This window comes from Cottoperca gobio, chromosome 6 (assembly GCF_900634415.1).
Source record: "Cottoperca gobio chromosome 6, fCotGob3.1, whole genome shotgun sequence".
Taxonomy (NCBI): Eukaryota; Metazoa; Chordata; class Actinopteri; order Perciformes; family Bovichtidae; genus Cottoperca; species Cottoperca gobio.
This window is the reverse complement of record NC_041360.1, coordinates 17902941-17923417: the sequence shown is the minus strand read 5'-3', so window position 1 is coordinate 17923417 and position 20477 is coordinate 17902941. Positions and strand designations below refer to the sequence as shown.

The window sequence follows — 20477 nt, the reverse complement described above, 5'->3', positions numbered from 1 at the left end:
TGAGCAGTGCTTTGTACTTCAGGTGTATGCTAAACTTGGGTAGAGTGGCAGTAAATCACCCGCACCGATGTCACTCTCCATCATGCAAGTTTCTATCTTTGATGCTGCTTGTACCCAGATGTGGTTTGAGAGGTTGCACTTGATAAACAAGGTGTTTCTGTATGTTTTATAAGTTGCATGATAACGATATGGAAATGTGTTTTCTTGTGGATTTCACAGAATGTTTGAGATTTATAAATCCCACATATTTCCTGCGCATTTCAGCAAAACTAATGTTATGACAGTTATTTATTGTTAATCCCCTGCTTGTTTCCAACATTATTGTGTATAGCATTAGTTTCCCAGAATGCTATTTTGCAGCATAATTAAATCTAAGCGCCTTCAGATATAACCCTGCACACACACACACACACACACACACACACACACACACACACACACACACACACACACACACACACACACACTGCTGTCTTTCTATATGTCCCTTTCTTTGTATCCAGGTTTTATTTCAGACAGAGTCAGATTTCATATTGAATGTTGTGCCTTCTTGAGAGACTCCTTTCATCAGACTATCTACGCCAGTGTTTACACATACGAGAGATTAGCTAAAGGCTCAGTTTACCACAATGACTAGACTTTGAAGTATTGAAATGAGCACCAGCCACTGTTCTTATGCTCATTCGAATCCCTTTCATGTGTCATGACTTGAGCTTCCACCAGGAACTATTATTAGTCTCCCATGCTTTCTAGCAAGAGGAGGAGGGAAGGTGGAGGAAAAGGTTGTCTTTAATTGAGCTTAAAGGGGGAGAATGAAGGGGGGGAAGGAGGAAATCAAGAGGTGGAGACAGTAAAGGGCCGTCGATAGAAGGAGCAGAGAGCCGGAGGAAGGGACAGCATGGTGTTGATGTGTATATAGGTCACTAAATCAATGGGAATCAGGTTTTTGAAGGGGAGAGAAGTGGGTATTTATAGATACCAGTGGAGACAGATGCATCAGTGACAGGCACAATGATGCTGGGAGCACAGGAGGGGGAAATCTTGGAATAGACTGCGGTCAAATTAGTCTGCAGACAATTCTTCTAACAAATGGCAAAAGATTCTCGATAGTAAACAAACAGCACTGAGTGCAACTCGAAACAAAATATAATCAAATGGAAATCACTGCAGGATGCTTTGAGCAAATGACCTTCCCAGATTCATTGAGGAAACGCAGGCAAACTGTTAGTTGCGGTATTGCTCACACGGCATTTGCATCTACAGTAGAGCTCAACTCATATCCTTTTGAATTTTAATCTGCGATATCAGAGAGCCACAAGATTAAATGAAATATTAGCTTTCTATTTTGCAGGCTTGTAAAGAGAACCTGCATATTTATTACTCAGGTGCAGGGAGAGACAGTGGAAGGCTGTGAAGTACAATAAAAACATCACAGACCGCAAGAAATTTCAGGTCACAGGTTATTGGTTGATGAGCATGCACTGTAATGATTTCCATTTTAATATCACAGATTAATTACATAACTTCTGTTTGAACCATTTCTAGCAAATGACAAAGTGGTGATGCTGGACTTGTGCAGTAGTTATAATAACTGTCATGGCTTATCCCATTTATTTTCATAATGTCCCATGTCTCCGTCTGCCAGCTTCATGTAACAAGAAGTTCCATCACAAATTGGAAATTTGCTCCGAGTACAAGAAGGAAAAGTAATTGAAGAAATTGTTTTAAATTGCCTCCTTGCTGGATTTTTCTAGGACTAAGTCAAGGTCACGGACAAAATTGTTTCTTCACCACTATGTGTGATGTAAGACAGCCTGAATATTGAGCGTTAGAATAATCTACATCTCATTTCTGCATCTCATTTGGAGAGCATTTGAATAGCAGCCACATCACCTTGCATCACAAACTGGCAGAGGACGCACACAATTACTCCTTGAGAGCTCTTAATCTCTGGCCGTGGTCTAATAATGTTGTCAATAAACTCACGCAGCACAGTGTTGTGAATGCAGGAACATCTGACCACCATTTGTCCAAGGGATAAGGATATGGACATGCAGCAGGTGGGGCATGGTTGATGTGACAGAGCCAGATGGGTCTCTCCTTTCCTTATATCAGCGTTTACTGACACAGGATGTTGTTACTATAATGACTAATTTGTCATTGTGATTTAAGAAAAATAGACTTACTTAAGTACTGTTCATAAGTACAGTTTATAATATTGTAAGTTTTATTCGACAGCCGTAGTTACTTTATACTTTTAGGGCTGCAGCTAACGATCTGTGGATTGTATTTTCAATGAATTGATTAGTTTACACAAAATTAACAAATCAATCATAATTTCCCAGAAATAACAAATGTAGGCTATTGTAAGATTTCAAGTATAAATAAATAAAGACATTTAATTCAATGTTTTCTGCTGTTTTCTTTGATTTTATGAGTTGTTCCTTTTTCTATTTACTCTTAACATTACTTGACACTTAGGTTATATTGTCCTTGTTACACTCATGCCAATAAAGCCTATTGAATATACAATATAATAGCCTATATACTATGTCTGCATATCTTATGTTTTACGTAAGTACAGCCTAATTTTGAATGCAGGACTTTTGCTTGTAATTGAGTACTTTGGTACTTTTCCACTTTTGCAACAATGTGGATACTTTTTCCAGCACTAATGAGATTCCCAATTAAGCTATGCAACTCCTGTGCAAGCCTTATCTAAATCCCATGGTCGGCTCCAACTGAGCTCCTTATTAAACGCAAAGCAATAATAAATAAATAAATTACACATTGATGCACAAACATAATCAATAATTGCACTTTGCAGCAGAGCAAACATAGACTACTTCTTAGCAACAGCTGCACAAAAGTCACTTTTTCCCATTTTGTCCTCTGAGTCACAGTGAACCGGTGGTTATGAGAGAGAGAGAGAGAGAGAGAGAGAGAGAGAGAGAGAGAGTTTGTGTGTGAGAGAGAGAGAGAGAGAGAGAGAGAGAGAGAGAGAGAGAGAGAGAGAGAGAGAGAGAGAGAGAGAGAGTGAGAGCGTGAGAGATTGAGTGTGAGAGAGAGAAAGAGTGTGTGTGAGAGAGATTGAGAGAGAGAGAGAGAGAGAGAGAGAGAGAGAGAGAGAGAGAGAGAGTCTCAGACTGGTTAGCCCACCTATCCGCTAGGAGGAGAGGAGAGTCTGTTGAGGAGCAACAAAACAATAAACAGCTACTACTACAAACCACATCAGCGGAGTTCACGATAGAGAGGAGTACCAACAAATAATTGAGACAACGCCTCGGAGTGAAGTAACAGTCATGTATCTGAACAGGGAAGAGCACATCAGCAAAGGTAAGATCCTGTCAAGAATTGCCACTCTTTGCGAAGAGCATCCTGACAGTTTCAAGGTGTTTCATTTCTGACCCGCTGTTTCTCTTTGAGCTGCCTGACTGACATGAAAAGGTGGGGATGCACTGTCACAGCACGTATATATTGTTAAAACAGCCTTCTCCTTTTGACATGGACCGGAGATGTTAGTGAAAAGTGTGGGCTGTCATTATGTAATATCAGTGCAGTTAATTGCCTCCTAGGAGGATGTTAATCATTTAGACCAAATCCTGCATTTATTCCAATGCACCGTGCACGACTCATTGTGAACCTGTTGTAGACAGAGCCACTTTATCATATGCATAATTCTGCCGGTGTGCATTGCCACAATGTTGTCAATGTTTTAGACATTTACAATACCTACTTAAGGGCAACATAATACAAGGTCAAAGCCTCTAGCAACAATGAAACCCAAGTGAATAAATGTTATTGATGGTGCTGCACAGCTTCCGACCTCCTGCAAAAAAAAAAAAAAAAGAAATAGTAACGTAATGGATCTTATTGCTTAACGTTGAGCGATAACCGTGCAGCAGCGAGAGGGGTAAAGAGGGTACAAAGGAGGCATATTTGAGTAATCTCTCCCACGTGTTTTTGAGGCGTGATTTCTTCTCTCATCGGATGCCCAGAAACACACTCGACTCGTGTCCCCTGCTGTTACCACGAAGCATACATAACTCTCTGGGGCTAAGAGGTAATGCTAATTACCACCTAAATCTTCAGGTTATGAGAGAATAACACCTGCTGCTACCGAGGACCGGGGGGAGGAAGGGGAGGAGGGGAGTGTAAAAGGAGCAAAAGGCGGAGTGGGAGGAGCCGTTTTTGTCATTTCCCTGTGATGTGAGATAATGTGATCTCACCACACACGGACAACAACATGATACTGTATGGGGATGTGTGCGAGCAGCGGCAGCATCAGTGGGCAGGGAGAGGATGGTGGCTGACAATGAGAGCAGCCCCTGCATGTGGTGACAGGAATACAAATGTAGCTAGCCCTTTAGAAAAAGAAGCTCCAATCAATACTTAATTTAAAGGATAACATACATCGTAGCTACTTACGTCTTGAAAAGTTCTTTAAGTGGATTTTTTTGTCCTATCCAGTAAGAAAGCTCAGTAAGGTCACTTTAAACTGACCTCCACAGAAGCCCCTTTATGAAAATTAAAGGTCCAGTGTGTAGGATTAAGTGATGCTCACCCCTCCCTTTCCAAGTAGAACCGGTGGCCTTCAGGCAAAACGTGTGTGTGTCTCTCTCTCTGTCTCTCTCTCTCTGTCTCTCTCTCTCTCTCTCCCTCTCCAGAGCCCGAGTTTGGTTTGTCTGTTTTGGGCGGTGCAACATGGCGGGCTCTGTGGACCCACTCCCTATATGGAGGGCTCATTCTTATGAATACTTCAAACTACATGACTTTACCCCTGCCTGATGTTCCACTCACCAACAGCTTTTGGAGCTCCCAGACCAGAGATCAGATCAGAGGCAAATCAGCGTCGGCTCGGTGCTCACAAATCGGCTTTCCTGTGTCATGTGTGAGCTGTTCAAAGATGTGTGTGCTATGTGATGCACTTGCAACACGGAGCACAGTTGTTGTTGCAGCTACAGGAAACAGGTTATGGTAAAGAGTGTTGAAACAGGCTAATTAGTGAACACGTATGCCATCGTCAGCATCAACATGCATGACTAAGCGTATGGTATTTCTGACATGTGTTTTCGTGACAAAACGTAGTTTGTAAGACGAGACAACAAGTTGTGCAGTGTGAACAGTACAGCGATCTGCAACTTTGAAATTCTTGTAGCGTGACCTTGACTTAAGATAACGAAAACACAACGATTCTTAATTTCAGGTGATTTTACACTAATGAAAACAAAAGAATAATCTTAATAAATCCCCCAACACTCCGGACCTTTAAGGGAATAGTTAGGCTTAAAAACGTCCTGGCTGACATCATCTAACATTATTATATTACTGTGCTGTACTGTGGCTGCATATGACATGAACTTGTTCGTTGCCTTTGGTTATTATAAATGCCAACTGAACTTCTAATGTTTTAGTTGTCATCCTTTTAAAAAGGCTCAGCACTTTGGTCCAGAAAAAGCCATGAAATCTGGTACAGACATTATGTTTCCCAGACAAGGGATTCTTAAACCTGCTGATCTCGATATTTTATGAGCTTTTCATTTAGCGCCATTATTGGGTCAAAACTTTAACTCCAATACATAACCAAACAAATTACATTACCATAAGCCTTAGCTGTCCTTTACGTTTAATGCTGAACTACAATTCTTAACGTTACTTGCTAAACACAAGCATGCTAACATTGTGTGTCATTGTGTGCATGTTAGCATGCCGACATTAACATTCAGCGCAAAGCACCACAGAAGCGTCAGAGAGCTGCGAGCGTGGCTAGCTCTTTTCTTGTTGAAGGTCAAAGAGGGATGAAAAGGAAAATGTTTGGAACATAACAAAGTGTTTAGTGTACGGGACGTCACGATCCAGCAGGCCATGTTGGTTAGTAGCAGGTGTTTGGTGAGGTAGGAGTGAGCATCAGTGTGAGGTGGTAAGAGTGAATGTGCCTGGAACCTGTTGTTAGACTAAAGGCTGTTTCCGGTGATCAGTGGACTGCAAATAAAGTAGTAAAGTTATGACTATACTGACTACTAATGTGTTGGGGCTACTCTTTGAAGTAAGGAGCTCAATACTTGATTGGCACGCTTTTAATTGATTTATGTGAGTGGGTGTTCCTTTCCACCGGGTGTTTCCCTCGCCGCACTGCTGTGGCCTTTTAATTCACACCGCGTCTCAAGGTGGAGTGGCAGGGAGATGGAGAAAGGTCTACGAAGGGATATATCGATTATGGCCTCAGAGGATTAAAGGGTGTTGAGGACAAACAGCTTCATCATGTGTGAGCATGACAGTCCCACAAACTGCCGGCTACTGTCAAATAAACATCTGACAAAAGACTGGATGTGTGATCCATCAATACTAAACTTTACAAAAAGTCAATTGTAGAAATGGCATAGGGGTGAATGCTGGGTGGCACCATACTATCGTCTCTTCAGTCTGACGGCTTAATGGCGCTTTATTTATACCGATTGGAAAACATTCAGCGGCTATTTAGACTACTTACTGACGTTCAAAATGCAGCAGTGTGTGCTCTTTAAGGGTTTGATTGTAGGTCATTAGCAGACAACCTGAGGATGTGCAGACTCACCCACATACAGCCAACTTTTCTTCATCATGGTGAAAATAATATTTATAAAAGGTATTTGATTATTTATTTAATGGGGAGGTCATCATTGAGATTATGTGTAGTGTTAAAAATAACAGAAACAGCATTCCTGTTGGGTGCGGTAGTAATCACTTTACTGATGCCTTCGGCAAAAAGAGGGATTTACTTTTGGAAACTAAACGCTTTAGGGAATAAGCAGGATAACAGTACAGAAACACTAAAGATGTAGAAGCAGTGACTATTTATAACAATTGACAGCTATGTATTGGTCTAAGGCAGGGGTGGGGAACCTTTTTCCTTTTTTACAACATCCTTCAAGGGCCATACTAATTATTGAAGTCATAACCTCTGCAAAAAATGTTAAGACTTAACATTTAACTTTTCTTTCATGCTGTGCAAAAAAAGCAACTTTTTTATCCATGTATCTTTCTGTTTTATCAGAAATCCTTTATTAGTCACACAACGGAGGAAATGTATGTTGTCACAGCAAACGAACATAGTAAGTAAAAAGGCAATACACAATAATTAAATAGAATACAAAATAATTTAAGTACCAAGTGGTTGCTAGAAAATAAAGTGAATATTGCACATGGCAGTGATAATTGCACAAATTATATAAAGTGAGTATTGTAAATGGTAGTGATAATTGCACAGCAGTGGTGGAACAGTCTGTTCTTGGTGTAGTGGTCGACCTCTCTATCTCTCCATGTTTGTATGTTCCGCTCTGCAGAGAGCTGCTTGTTGAGCCAAACTCCGCCGAACAGCGTTAACTTTATCCAAACGCACTCGTCCGTTCAGCTCGCGCAGTTCGGCACGTTTCGTGCAGTAATGACGCTCGAGATCATTTTTCATCACCGCCACCTTTCTCTGTTTTACACTCGCCATGCTGCGTTCACTGACGTCAATGACCGTCTCGTTTAATATTGAAGTTTTTTGACATGATGTGACCACGTGATGACAGGTTCCGCTCGTGTTGTGTTCAAGGACCCTGACCTTGGCAAGGAAAAACAGTCGCCTGTCTTATTCTATTACTGACTAGATTTATTTATTTATTTTTGTGGATTTCTTTGCGTGTGTTTATGAATTACCTCGCGGGCTGGATCAAATGGTCTCGCGGGCACCGGGTTCCCCACCCCTGGTCTAAGGTGACGAATGTTAAAGAGTTTAGGTTTGTGTACATTTTTGTTGGTTGTAAGAAATTATTGTTTTCATTATCAATTAATCTGACAAACTATTTTATTTTTCTACATATATTTAAAAAGATGTAAAACATGCTCATTTAAATTCTTAAAGCCCTTTTTCCAATCTTCAAATTCCTTTTTTTGTCCGACCAACCTTCAAAACCTCAAAGATATTCAGCCTACTGTCGTATTGGACAATGAACAGCAGCAAAATCTCACATTTGAGAAACTGGAACCATGAAATATTTGGCATTTTTGCTTATAAAGTGACTGAAACGATAATTTAATCATCAAAATAGTTGCTGATTAATTTTCTGTTGATTAATAAATAGTTTCAAGTATCTAGATCATAATCTTAAATCACTTTTTAAAGAAAGATATTCTTATATCAACAACTTTGTATCTTAATTAATGATAAATATGCTCACTTTCTTAGGGATTTAATTATTGGGTTTGTATGAACCTTTACACAAGACATGATAGTGTGTGTTTCTATTTTTTAACTATCACAAGCAAGTGTGAAAAATCCATCAGGCAGGCGGCATCATCACCCCATGCACAAGTATAAGACCGTCCCTACTTGTGAAATGTGTGCGCTCCACAGATTCATTTCTATTCCAACTTCAGCAGGAATTTAAGCCAGAAACTGAAGGGTTTCTTTCCAACTGAAACATAGTGCAGTTTCAAGCTCGTCAATCGGCAGGGGACCAGTAAATGAAGAGCTTTCCAGCTTCCTCTATTGATGACTGTTCTGATGAACTGACTGTAGTAGATTTGTTGGAGCTGGTGCCTTAATCGATCGTTTCCTCTGAGGGAGAATGGTGCAGGGACAGGTTAGGTTTGGGTAGGCGTGGTCCAAGGGGGAACCTGTGCCTACTATGCATGTAATCACCCTGATCTGAATAACTGACAACAAGAAGAGGACTCTCACGGCGGAGCAGTGTCACCTTTAGGACATTTTACTCTGTTGTCTTATTGCAAAGTCCAGTTCAGTTCAGTCAAGCGCGGAATGGCACTGTCACAATAATTCAAGTCCAAAAATAATGAAGTCTGTGTAGAGCGTCACTTGTTTTCTTTACAGCACAACGTATTCTCCTTGTGTGTGTCGACATTTTGTTATCTCCCTCCTTGTTTTGGTGCTAAGTCAGAAACAGAGTTAGTGCATCAGGGACAAATTGCCCTAAATGTATTTGCTGTGTGGTCCTGTACTCTATCTGGCATCTCACACTATCTACCACTTGAATATGATTTATAGTAAAACGTCAGGTTCACTATTGATTCGGTTGATGCCGGCCTTGCGTTTGGACTGGAGTCTAAATCTTCGGCCAGGGGTAAACAATCTAACTGACATAAGTTTGGCACGCGGAGTCTGCACTAAGAGAGGTCCTCAGGTAGACATTATTTTATTTGGCATGTTTTCAGATAAATCTGCAAGCTTAAAAGGTTTGATATGATTAAAAGAGGAGAGATACCATGAATGTTAAAAAAGATAAACTTTATGAAAAACATTTATGGACTTTTTTCTTTGTTCCATGACTGACTGACCTGATTCTGACATATTTGCTCTTTTTTTAGCCATGCTATTGGCTCCGGAGATGGAAATATTCAGTCGATCCACTGCTTTGGTCAAGATTGAATTATGTCAGCAACTACTAGAGGGATTAGCATGACATTTTGTACAGGCATTTCTTGGTCCCCAGAGGTTCAATAAGTTTTAAATCAAGCATAAACATTACATCAATGACTTTGTGTTCATTGCTAATTAGCAAATGTCAGTATGCTAATATACTAAACTAAGCTGGTGAACATGGTAAACACTGTACCTGCTAAACATTAGCATGTTAGCATTGTAAGCAGGAGCATGTCTTGTTTAAATTAAACAATACAACTGTATTTTAGTGGTCCCTTCTTCAATTTTCAAAGGCGTGGTTAGAGCATTTTTCCAGGTGTGATTCACTGTATTCACTTACTGCTAAATGAGAATGCCTTCATTATACCCTGGGTTTTGGCAGTTCTTGGGGGTGTATGACAATTCTCGGTATGCTTCAAAGGATTTTAACTGCTGGAGAAATGAAATGGGAAACTGAGTCTTTAACTTGGTGTGAAGTATAAGTGTCAGCAGTAGACGGCGAGTTCCCAACCTCTTTGTTATTATTGCCCTGTAGAAATTGATGATGTCCTTCTACTTCATGGCTGTTTTACTAATGCAGGATGGGAAATTATTCGTGGGGATTGCTGTGGCAGTCTAGTAATGTCCGTGCCTCTTAGAGCAAAATGAATTGAAAAAGAGCCGGATCCTGGGAGAAAAGGTATCGCTGTGGGGCTTAACAGCCGCATTCAATAAGTCTATACTTCTATGAGCAAACTTAAAAGAAAGATTACCGGAGATATTCATTCATGATAGCCTTTATTTTCCCTACTAATATTATTTAAAGCATAAAGCTGCCACAAGCTATTCTGTGGTCCTGTCAGTCCGCTGTGTCGATATCAGATGTAGAGTTGATTATAATGTCATATTTTATAGCAAACCCTGAATTAAACGCAGTGGATTCAGTCTGTGAGCATCAGCCTGAATAACACAATTGCAGTAGAGACCTTTAGATACGCAAGGTAAGCCACATAAACTGGTACAGGAATAGTGGTAATTGTAGGGAGCTCTCAATCAGCCTGTTTGACATTTAATAGATCACTCCGTCACTTGAGCTTAAGTTTATTTAGCTTTTGAATGAATAGTCAAACAGTTTACAGCTTCAATTTTTCATACAGATGTATGTTGTGAAATTTGTGAAAATCTCAAGGATCACTGGAGTCAGAGGAACAGGCTACAATGCAGCGATGGAGGCAATTAGATGCTTTTGTAGGAGCACCTGCAATGAAAAACGGATTTGGACCTGCTGTTACACTGAGAGAGCTCATCATCCTACCCGGTGAAACAGGAAGCCGTATCAGCTGATTAGAGCAAAGTCTAATCACACTTTGAATCATCAAGCAATATGCGCTTGCAAAGAAATAACATTTGTAAAGAATAGAAGAGAACAAAAAAATAAATGACTTTTTATTGATTACCCTGCAGAATGGATCAAATACAACACTGACATAGTGGGAAGTTAGTCTTATGTAATTTAAGATAATGCTGGATATCAGTTTTACACTTATATGACCACATATTACATTTACTGTGACCACATAATACATTTATAATGGAACCCATTTTCTTTTTATTATTACACAGTTTAAGAAATAAAACAGGATCCTAGTATGTGACTTGTTGATACAGTTATTCTTATGCTGGACTCTCTCTCAGCTGACCAGATTGCAGAGGAGGAGGGGGAGGTCTCTTACTTCTCCTCTCTCTGTCATGTTCTGTCCCTTTATCCTCTGAAAAGGACAGCGCCGGTTAACATCAGCCGGTCGGGGGAAGAGTGATAGAAAGCAAGAGGTAGAGAGGCAGACAATGGAGTGGAGGCGAGTGTGAAAAGATGGGAGAGAGCAAGAGAGACAGAGGGAGAGGGAGAAGCAAAGAACAAGCCCTGGAGTGCTAGCCAGTCAAGGTCACACAGAGGAGAGGAGGCCCTGTGTGTATATGTCTATGAGTGTGTGTGTGTTGAGGGAAAAACAGTGGGGATGGGAGGCCTACATAGTAAAGAATGACGGGTTGGTGACAGCGGATTGGTTTAGTCTGGGATTGGGGATTTTATGGGGGAGGGATGAAGAAAGGAAGCAGAGGAGGGAACGAGAAAGATGAAAAGAGCTTGTAATATGGCTTCACAACACTCTTCTAATACTTAATAGTCTCTTCAATCGTCTATTTATGACAGGAGGGGCTTTATAAATACATAACTTTTAACATGTTTGAGGCAGTGGTGCTACATTTGTAATATTTATGATTATCTGTGTGTATGTAAAGTATCCGTTTCCATGTATGCTGTTGCGTAACCATCCAGTCCCGTCGCGTTGATCCATGTTCTCTTTGCAGTCTCTTTCTTTTATTCTCTCTGTGGCCCCCCCCCCCTCACCACTCGATGTCCCCTGCTATCTCGTTGCAGCTCCCACTTTCAGTAGGTGCCACGATGCATTTTGTTAAGAGTAAACGAAATAGCTCTGCAGGTACATCCCGCCACCTTTCTGTCCTCGGAAAGCAGAGACAAGAGGAAGAAACCCGTTAATCCCTTCCAGAGAACTTGCTCTAGTTTTGATTAGTGTTAGAGAAAAGGGGACTATTGCATAATGGATAGCCCGGCGCTTGTCATCTTAGGATCAAGTGTTTTGAAAGCGGGATTGTGGTTTGCTGGGAACATTCTTTATTCGGTTATCCTAGCAGGATGCAAGCAGTCACTTGGAAATGTGATCACTGCTGTCTCTTCAAACATATTAGCCCTGTTTGCATCTCACACTCAGGAGAGATTACTTGTGTGAGCAGTTGCCATAGTGTTTTGGAGCACCAAGGTGCTGATGTGAAAGATCTGAGCTGGCTCGTGTGCTCTGTGACATTATCTCTCTGGAGCAATGGTGTGTGGAGTTGTGATAACATATGATGACTTTGTTTGCAGGTCAAGAGTTCACTCTGTGGGTGGCCTCCTGAGGTCACTCCCAGCTCTTACTATCATTGTTTCAACTCGACTCTGTGTTAAAGGGATAGTTCCAATTGTTTAAAGTGAGATTGTATGAGATACTTCAGTAGATGGCGTAAGGCATGCCCCAAATTTGGAGAAACAGGCAGGAGTACCGGCACGGAAGTAAAGCAATGCACTGCTGTGGACAGGTGCAGCACCAACCTAAAAGAAAGGCCTACCTAAAAATCTGTTTAAGTGTACGCTATGTGAATACTTTTATAGTTTGTTTGTATTATTGTGAGACTTTGGTGAATCCAAACTAACCCTTTAAGACACCAAAGTGACACAATAACATAAAAACATGATGTTATTTTATTTTACATCCTAAAACGCCTTCATTACCACTAATCCGTACATTAGACCCCCAGTGGTCACACAATCACATTCAGTTGAAGACTCCCAGCGTATTCTTGGCAAATTATCCTGTTTACATACATCATTACCATTCTTGAGAAGAGTAATTAATATGAAGATGAAGAGCAATAACTTCTGTTATAATGGGTTCAAAGTATTTTCACAGCTATAGAGTGTAATTATATTCATCTGAAACAGACCCTGCGGACCTGCAGTGCATGCAGAAATGTACAAATGACCCTTAACGTTTGTATTATTATATTGGACAGCTGATTGAATAGAGACGGACAGGAAACTAGGGGACAAAGACATGCAGGGGTATGACGTGCAATAAAGGTCCCCAGCTGGAATCAAACCACGGGCGTTTATATATTGCACAGTATCTTCTTAACCATCATCCATCCACAAGGGCTTTGCGACCCTTAGCTTTAATTGAAACAAAACGGCCCAAAGTCATTAAAGTAATTTGCTTAAGGATCCTTATACTCTGTCAGAACTGCTTGTTGGATGATCGAATAGCTTCTGATCACCTCACACCTTTTCGACGTTGGATTAGACTGAGCTCCTGTTTCCAGTCTTTTTTGTTTTTATTAGTGCTGTCGAATTAGCGAGTTAATTTCGATTAATTAATCATAGAAAAATTAACGCAGATTAATCGCGCTCTTAGATGCCCCTTGACTCTTTACGTCACCGACGCGGCGCGGCCACAGTAGCCTCGTCAACATGATGGAAGCAGATGAGAAAACGCTACTTGGTCCAGTGAATGGAAAGTTTACATTAATAAACTCCCGGATGTAACTGTTGATGTTCTGTGTGATTCCTGCAGAAAATAATTTCCGAACCATCGGAGAACTTCAAGTTGAAATATCACCTCAACGCAAAGCACTGAGCAGCTCGGAGCTAGCTAGCACCGTCGCTGATGCTAAAGTGAGCGACCCGTCTCGTCATCTCTCGATCAGACGTTCAGACGCAGAATGAGTCGGTCTACCTGAGACACATTAACAACTCCATCACCAAATGTGTTGCAATGGACTGCAGGTGGTAGAGGACAGGGGCTTAACGGAGGCTTTACACATGGCCTCAAATCACACAACTATTAAAGATATTGTTTATTGTGCAATGAAAGATGTTATGCCAGATTTTAAATGGCACTTTATGTCAAACTGTTGGTCTGTGTTGTCTAAGATAATTGTGGCATACAAGATATTGGAGAAATAGTATTAAATAAAATACATGTTGACCTTTAAGTTTATAATGCTACTGATTGATTCACTCATCCGCCAAAATCAATTTGAATATTTTGAAATGCTTCTCACAGCAAATATTGATATATGCGATTAATTTAGATTAATTAATCACAAAGTTTGTAATTAATTATATTATTTTTTTTATACTTACTAACATACATACCATAGTTGAACAAACGGTTGATCACCCATGCATTCATACAAACGTGTTACTGATGCAAATACATGCCAGTTCATACAGTAACAGATCAGTAATCATCTACCTGAGGTCACAACACAAACACAATCCAATTTATTAGTATTGCTAGTGTGTATAAACCCTTTGATTTGGCAAAAAGGTCATTCTCTCCATACTTTGAATTGTAATCACAATATCTGTCCAGTCAGTCTTTGTTGGAGGTTTGGTCTGTAACCATTTTCTTGTTAAAGCTTTCTTGCTGGCTGCTAAAGATATCTTTAATACATATTTGTCTTGCATAAATGAGCTGTAGATTGCCCAGATAGATTGTAGAGAAAGAACACTCAGTTCCGTCACCAAAAATGTTCTGTTCCCTGTATTATGACTGCATAACTGGGCAGCTTCAAAATATATGGGAATGATCTGCCAGCTGTCACCACATTTCTTCCAACATAGAACCATTCTCAGTCTGTATCCTGTTTCAGTTGTAATGCTAAGCTAAGCTAACCAGCTGCTTACTGTGGCTTTATAGTGAATGAGCGCACAGACATGAGAGTGGTATCATCCCTCTCATCTAAAATTAGCGTATAACCCCCAAATATTCTTTAAAGAGGACATATAATGCTAATTTTCAGGTTCATATTTGAATTTTGAACTTCTATTACAACATGTTTATATGCTTTAATGTTCAAAAAGAGATTTATTTTTCTCATACCACCTGTGCTGCATCACCTCTTTTCACCCTGTGTCTAAAAATGCCCTGTTAGCTCTCACCAAGCAGGCCCACTATATTGTGATTGGTCAACCGCTTAGAGCGTGTGTCTGAAATGTCACTCCCCCATAACCGGATTTTAGCACCTGAGGCTTTTGAGCAGCTGAAAACACCGATGAAATCAAGAGACCACACATACCATGTAAACACATGTACACACACCCACACAATATCCTTGTATTACATAAATACAGCACCGGCTTTCTAACTCGATGACAAAGACACTGTTGGGCAACGTTATAATGATCGTCTTCCATGTAACAAAGCTAAGAAGAAGGCCATTTGTATGTGGTCTTTCGCTGGAATGGCTTTAGTCAGATTTGTTTTGGTAGTAGCCTACTATGAAAGGAGAACAGTGACAAATAAGCTTACTGGTGATATTATCGACTTAGCTAGCAAGTTAGCCAAACTAAAGTGGATACCGACCGTAGCATTACAGCTTGTAAACATAAACTGACCTCCACACTTTAACATGGTTCACCATGTTGTAATCGAAAAACCCTCGTCATATTTTTACAGCCTACAGCTGATTAGCACAAACGTTTGAACACGATAACGTTAGCTAGCAACTTAGCCAAAGCTAGCAATGAGTGTGCAACTTAACTACTACAACCATCAGCTCTACACTTTGAAACCCCTGATAGTAGCTATTTTGTTTGTTTTAAACATAACAAATCCACAAATAATAAAGCATACTTACAGGTTGTGACCCTGAATTGCCAGAATGGCCAAACAAAGTGGGAACTGCTCCGTCTTACAGGATTAACTCGCAAATAACCAACCGTGAACTGTGCGGTTCAGTAAGCAGTCCTCTGTATAATGTTGGAAACACAATAGCCTAATAGGTTTGGGTTATACTGCTGATGAAGTGATAAAAGATTAGCCTCTTGTTCTACAACTCCTTATCCTTTGGTAGTCCATACAAAGAAAGTTTCAGTTCGCATTGCAGAAAACAGCTTCTTCTCAACATGGTGTCGTCAATAACCACACAATTCAGACTCCGCTCCAGCTCTGCTCGAACTAACTGTATTAGAGCGTGTGCAAAACTAGCTGCTAGGGAGGAATTATGCAAATATATGACAAGGTGAAGTCACAAAGTTAAGAAAGAAAAGTAGGGACTTCAAGCAAGGCATTGCAGGAGCAGTGTTTCTGTGGCGTGGACTTTAGGCTTAACTTTAACTCTGCAGACCTTTTACATGCTATATAACACACTACAGGAAAGGAAAACCCCCAAACGCATAATATGTCCTCTTTAAACAAAAGTCAAGCAGCCAGTTAGTCAGTTAGTTCAAATTAAAAAAAAAGTTTTAATAGTAAAAAGATATGTGGTAAAGGAAAAAAGATACCTGTGTTGAGAAAAGATGCGTAGGACAACATTTAAGAGTTAAAATAAAGGTTGCTCCCACACTGCCCACACTTCAATAAATGTATTGAAAGCACAGTTTGAAGACAGGTGAAAAGCTGAAAAGAAGGTATTTTGTTATACAAAGTGAACGTTTCAACAGGAGATGTATCACACTGTTAGCTTCAGTACAGCATGTTCCTTAAGTTTGTGTATGTGCTTGAGCATTAATTTCTGTGTTTGTGTGTTTAGCCGCACTGTCTCCTGGTATTTAACAAAAAAGTGTGTGATTTTGTGTGAGCCACCCTGTATCTGGCAAGGTAGTCAGACTGACAGATTGGGCTGTATGAGTGCCATCTCCTCAGCTTGGCTGCCTGAGTGTTTCTCCCTCGTTCCTCCTAACTCTCTCCTTCCTCATCTCCCTGTTTCCCTGCTTCAGTGGTGACCAGCAGGGCAAGGGATATTTTTCCTTCATTTGCCTTATCTAGCTAGCTGTAGGTAAGCCCTCTCCCTGGATTATGTCCACTCACTCTTCCATAACTGTAGCTACAATACCTGATGGATCAGCTGTCCAGGTCTGCTTCCCCTGCGCTCGAGCCGGGGAGGAAGCTCGTTACAGTGTGAGGTTCAAACGCCAGTGATGGCAGCGAGCACTCTGTGTGTCCTTGTATTACTTTCCTCCATTAGAGATGTTCTCACTTCGTGGCTGCATCATAACTAGGGGCTGGGTCATGAATAGGATGTGTGTGTGTGTGTGTTTCTGTGTGTGGGGAGAGTTCGCACAACCTGTTTTCACAGTCATGCTTTTACTAGAACCGTAGTGACGATGAGAGACTTTCAGCCATCAGTGAGTTCTCATTTTGCTTTTTTTAATTGAATTAATTTAGGTAAATTAAAAAAAGATAACATTTCAGTTTACACAGTTAGTATGTTTCACATCGGCTTTAGTTGCTTCTATCCATTTTGGAAAATAAAGCATTTTAAATTAACATCTATTGTGCTTGTGGTGCCCCACTTGAGCTCCTTGTGGAGAATGGGATGGAGAGAGCATGGGGGAGAGGAGGAGGAGCAGGATAGGGAGCGGGAAGAACAGGGAGTAATGAGCCCAGGCAGCAGGGACAGATGATGTGGGGAAAACCTGACACAGTCAAAACAAATACACAGTCCCAACTCAAATATGGATTCATGTGACTGATTAGGAAATGTAAAACCTAGAGAGGGAGGTTTTTTTAGGGGGCTTGGGATTCATCAGCTTTAGTTTAGCTAAAGAAAAGCAATTGCTCACCCCATTGACAGTGTGACTGAGTACCTGTTATGAACACAAACATATCACATTACTGACAGCAACAGCTGTGAGACTTGTTATTGTTCTCTCTACTCCCACTCCATCTCCAAAAATGATCTGGATTACTGTTTTCGCTGCTCCTCTTGATTCCCCACCAGTCATCTCACTTTTTGTGCACAAGGCTTATCATCCTATGTTGGTGCAGCTGGAAGAGCACAATGAATTGGATGCAAGCAATTGTGCATGCATGGGAGTGAGCTGAGAGAGCTCAGCCCCAGACTCAGTAGAGCTGAACCAGATTGGGCCGGCTCGTCCAAGCAGTACATTTCTGATTGGTCTAGGCTTCTAAACTGAAATGTGCCTTTTGTGCCACTGGTCCATAATCTGATATGCTATAGAAATACCTCTCACTCCTTTTCTCACTCATGCTAATGAACAGCAGCGCTTTTTTAACATTCACCGATCATTTTTCATGTATGCAACATTCATTGATTAATGCCAACCGCTCTGAGAACCTTCTCAGTGATTATGGCTCTCAGGCTTGGGAGGGGCCATTGATACCCTTAATGAGTCATAAAAGGCGAAAAATTATACACTCTAATAGTCTTGACATTGGGTGACATTTCAATATTTGGTCACTCACTTTCGGAGTCTATTTGCCCACTGAGATGGCACACACTCAAATGCCCTCAGACACGCATTTGCACAAGTAAACAGAGAAATCTTGACTTTCCAGTCCCATGGTGTGTTCCAGGATATTTGGGTACAGGCAGGATCCTGCTGCATTGCCCGGAAAAACAAACATGCAAGTCATACAGGGAGCTCACAGAAGGCTATGTGATTCAGCTCAGCTCACTCACCAACAAAATAAGCATGTTGATTACATCATCAGACCAAATGCCAAAAAACCACAATAAAATAATTGTATTTTGAGTGCTGACTCTACAGTGCATCCTGCCCGTGGTGACGCTCCTTCCTGAGTGGTAATGTTTGTGAGCTGCTATATGAGACTGATTGTGTTAAATGATGTTGTCTTATATGTGATTATCCACTTCATAATGACAATGTATTGTTTGCCCACCGGTGACGGTCAGCACTCTCCTTACGAGATGATGGAGATCTTCACTTGTTAATTGAGCTATCACAGAGAGGGGTAATGCATGCACAGGACGTCATAGTATCTGTCTCTCACACCATCTTTCCCTCGGGTGTATCAGTTCCTCCCTTGTCTCGGAGTCCATTGCCCTCTAGAACACACTGCTTAATTACAGAGCAACGGAGGGAGGAGGTGAGGACAAAGTGGCAAAAACGAGCAAAAGCCAGAAATACGCAAGAGGAAGCTTTAAGCGTGTTGCTAGAGGAGGTCAAATGTTCTCACAAGAACAGCTGTGAGAAACCGATGCCCAATAGAGAGAATGTTCATAATTAGGATTGTTTTAGCATTTCTTAAAAATTACAGTTAACATTTGATGATGGCTGCACTCTGAGCTGCCCCACTGAACAGGCTCTGACTCTGAGGCAAACACACAATGACTGCACATCAGACATGGCTGAGGATTGACAGGCATGTGGCTCCCAGCTTCTTCCGACAATCGTCCTCCTTCTTAAAGCGCCTGACAAACCTCATTAAGGACTGTTCACGCAGGTTCTATTGACATGAGACATACCATCATGTATTAAGCATGAGTCGCCCCAAGGTTATATAAGCAAGCCTATACATGGATCTATAGCACTTTGTGCTTTCTAAGCGTTTACCTACACTGTAAACACATGTGATGTATGTGTGTCTTTACCGCCAGTCCCTCGTGTTGTATCACATGTTGGCGTCTGGGGGTTTTAATTACAGTGGGAATATTATCATTCAGTGCAGACAGATTTTGCTCTCACCTTGTTTCAGTCCAACTCCCAGAGCCACATTCACACCCTCTCATGTACTCCTCTGAAATATTAATATAATGTAATTGGCTATTTGTATTTAATATTTAATTCTGAGTCATATTTGCATCTCATAAACGGCTGGCCAGTATTACTTTAGATTACCTTTGAAATTTAAAAACGTGCAGAACTGGGATATAATGAGAATGGCAGAGAAGCAGTGGATGGTTAGGAGAGGAGAGGAGTGTGCAGTGTGCAGTGTGCAGTGTCCTTTGGCTGCTCCAATTTTCTCATCTTCTACTTCTTCATCTTATTTTTTCTTCTAAAAACAGCGCTTTTAGCTCCGTCTCCCTCTGTTTACTACCACCTGTTTGTAGCAGCACTTTGTGTAATGTGCGCCAGACAGATTTGACAGGCTAGATGTGGACGATAAAATACCTCCTCTAAAGGAAAACTGTATATAAGAGATCACAAGCCCAGGTGCGTGGAGTCTGGGAGGTTTAGGGAGAAGAGAGAAGAAAAATAAAGAGCAATGATTGGAAAGAGGAGGAGAAGGTGAAACCAGGATTTCTCACCATAAACGAAGTAGAGGTGTTGCGATATACCGACATTGACGATAATCGTGATATTGAAAAATGAAATATTGATATCTTGTTAATAAAACACATTGGATAATATCTTGTGAATAATCCAGCGCCTCTTAAATATCTTTTCTCACTTTGTGAGTTCCGTGATAATCGTATAGTGAAAATATGATATCATGACAGCCCTAAAATGAAATTTAATTTGAAATACATGGCTTTCATTTAAGTTAGATTAATAATTTCCTAGTAGAGCAACAATTCCTACGTAAGTACATTATCTTTGAGGTAGAAAGAACACAAAACCAAACATACACAATCTGTTTGATGCTGTGGTTTTTAAAATGACCTCTTATGACGTTTAATGTGTCTTGTATGGTGGTTATATTGGAGCGTATGATCATCTTTATAGTGCTGACCTGAGGTTATTACTGCGTGCAGTGATGGGGAAGTAACA

The 20477-nt window shown here is 40.7% G+C and overlaps 1 protein-coding gene across 1 annotated transcript in view; it reads left to right on the top strand.

Moving 5' to 3' along the window:
- Positions 1–3106: 3106 nt before the first annotated feature.
- The window catches only part of syt7a (synaptotagmin VIIa), a 76216-nt gene continuing 58845 nt past the window's right edge, over positions 3107–20477 (top strand). The window contains exon 1 of the mRNA XM_029433363.1: positions 3107–3336. Within this exon, the coding sequence (XP_029289223.1) occupies positions 3303–3336 (34 nt within the window). The 5' untranslated portion in view covers positions 3107–3302. The remainder of the gene's footprint in view (positions 3337–20477) is intronic.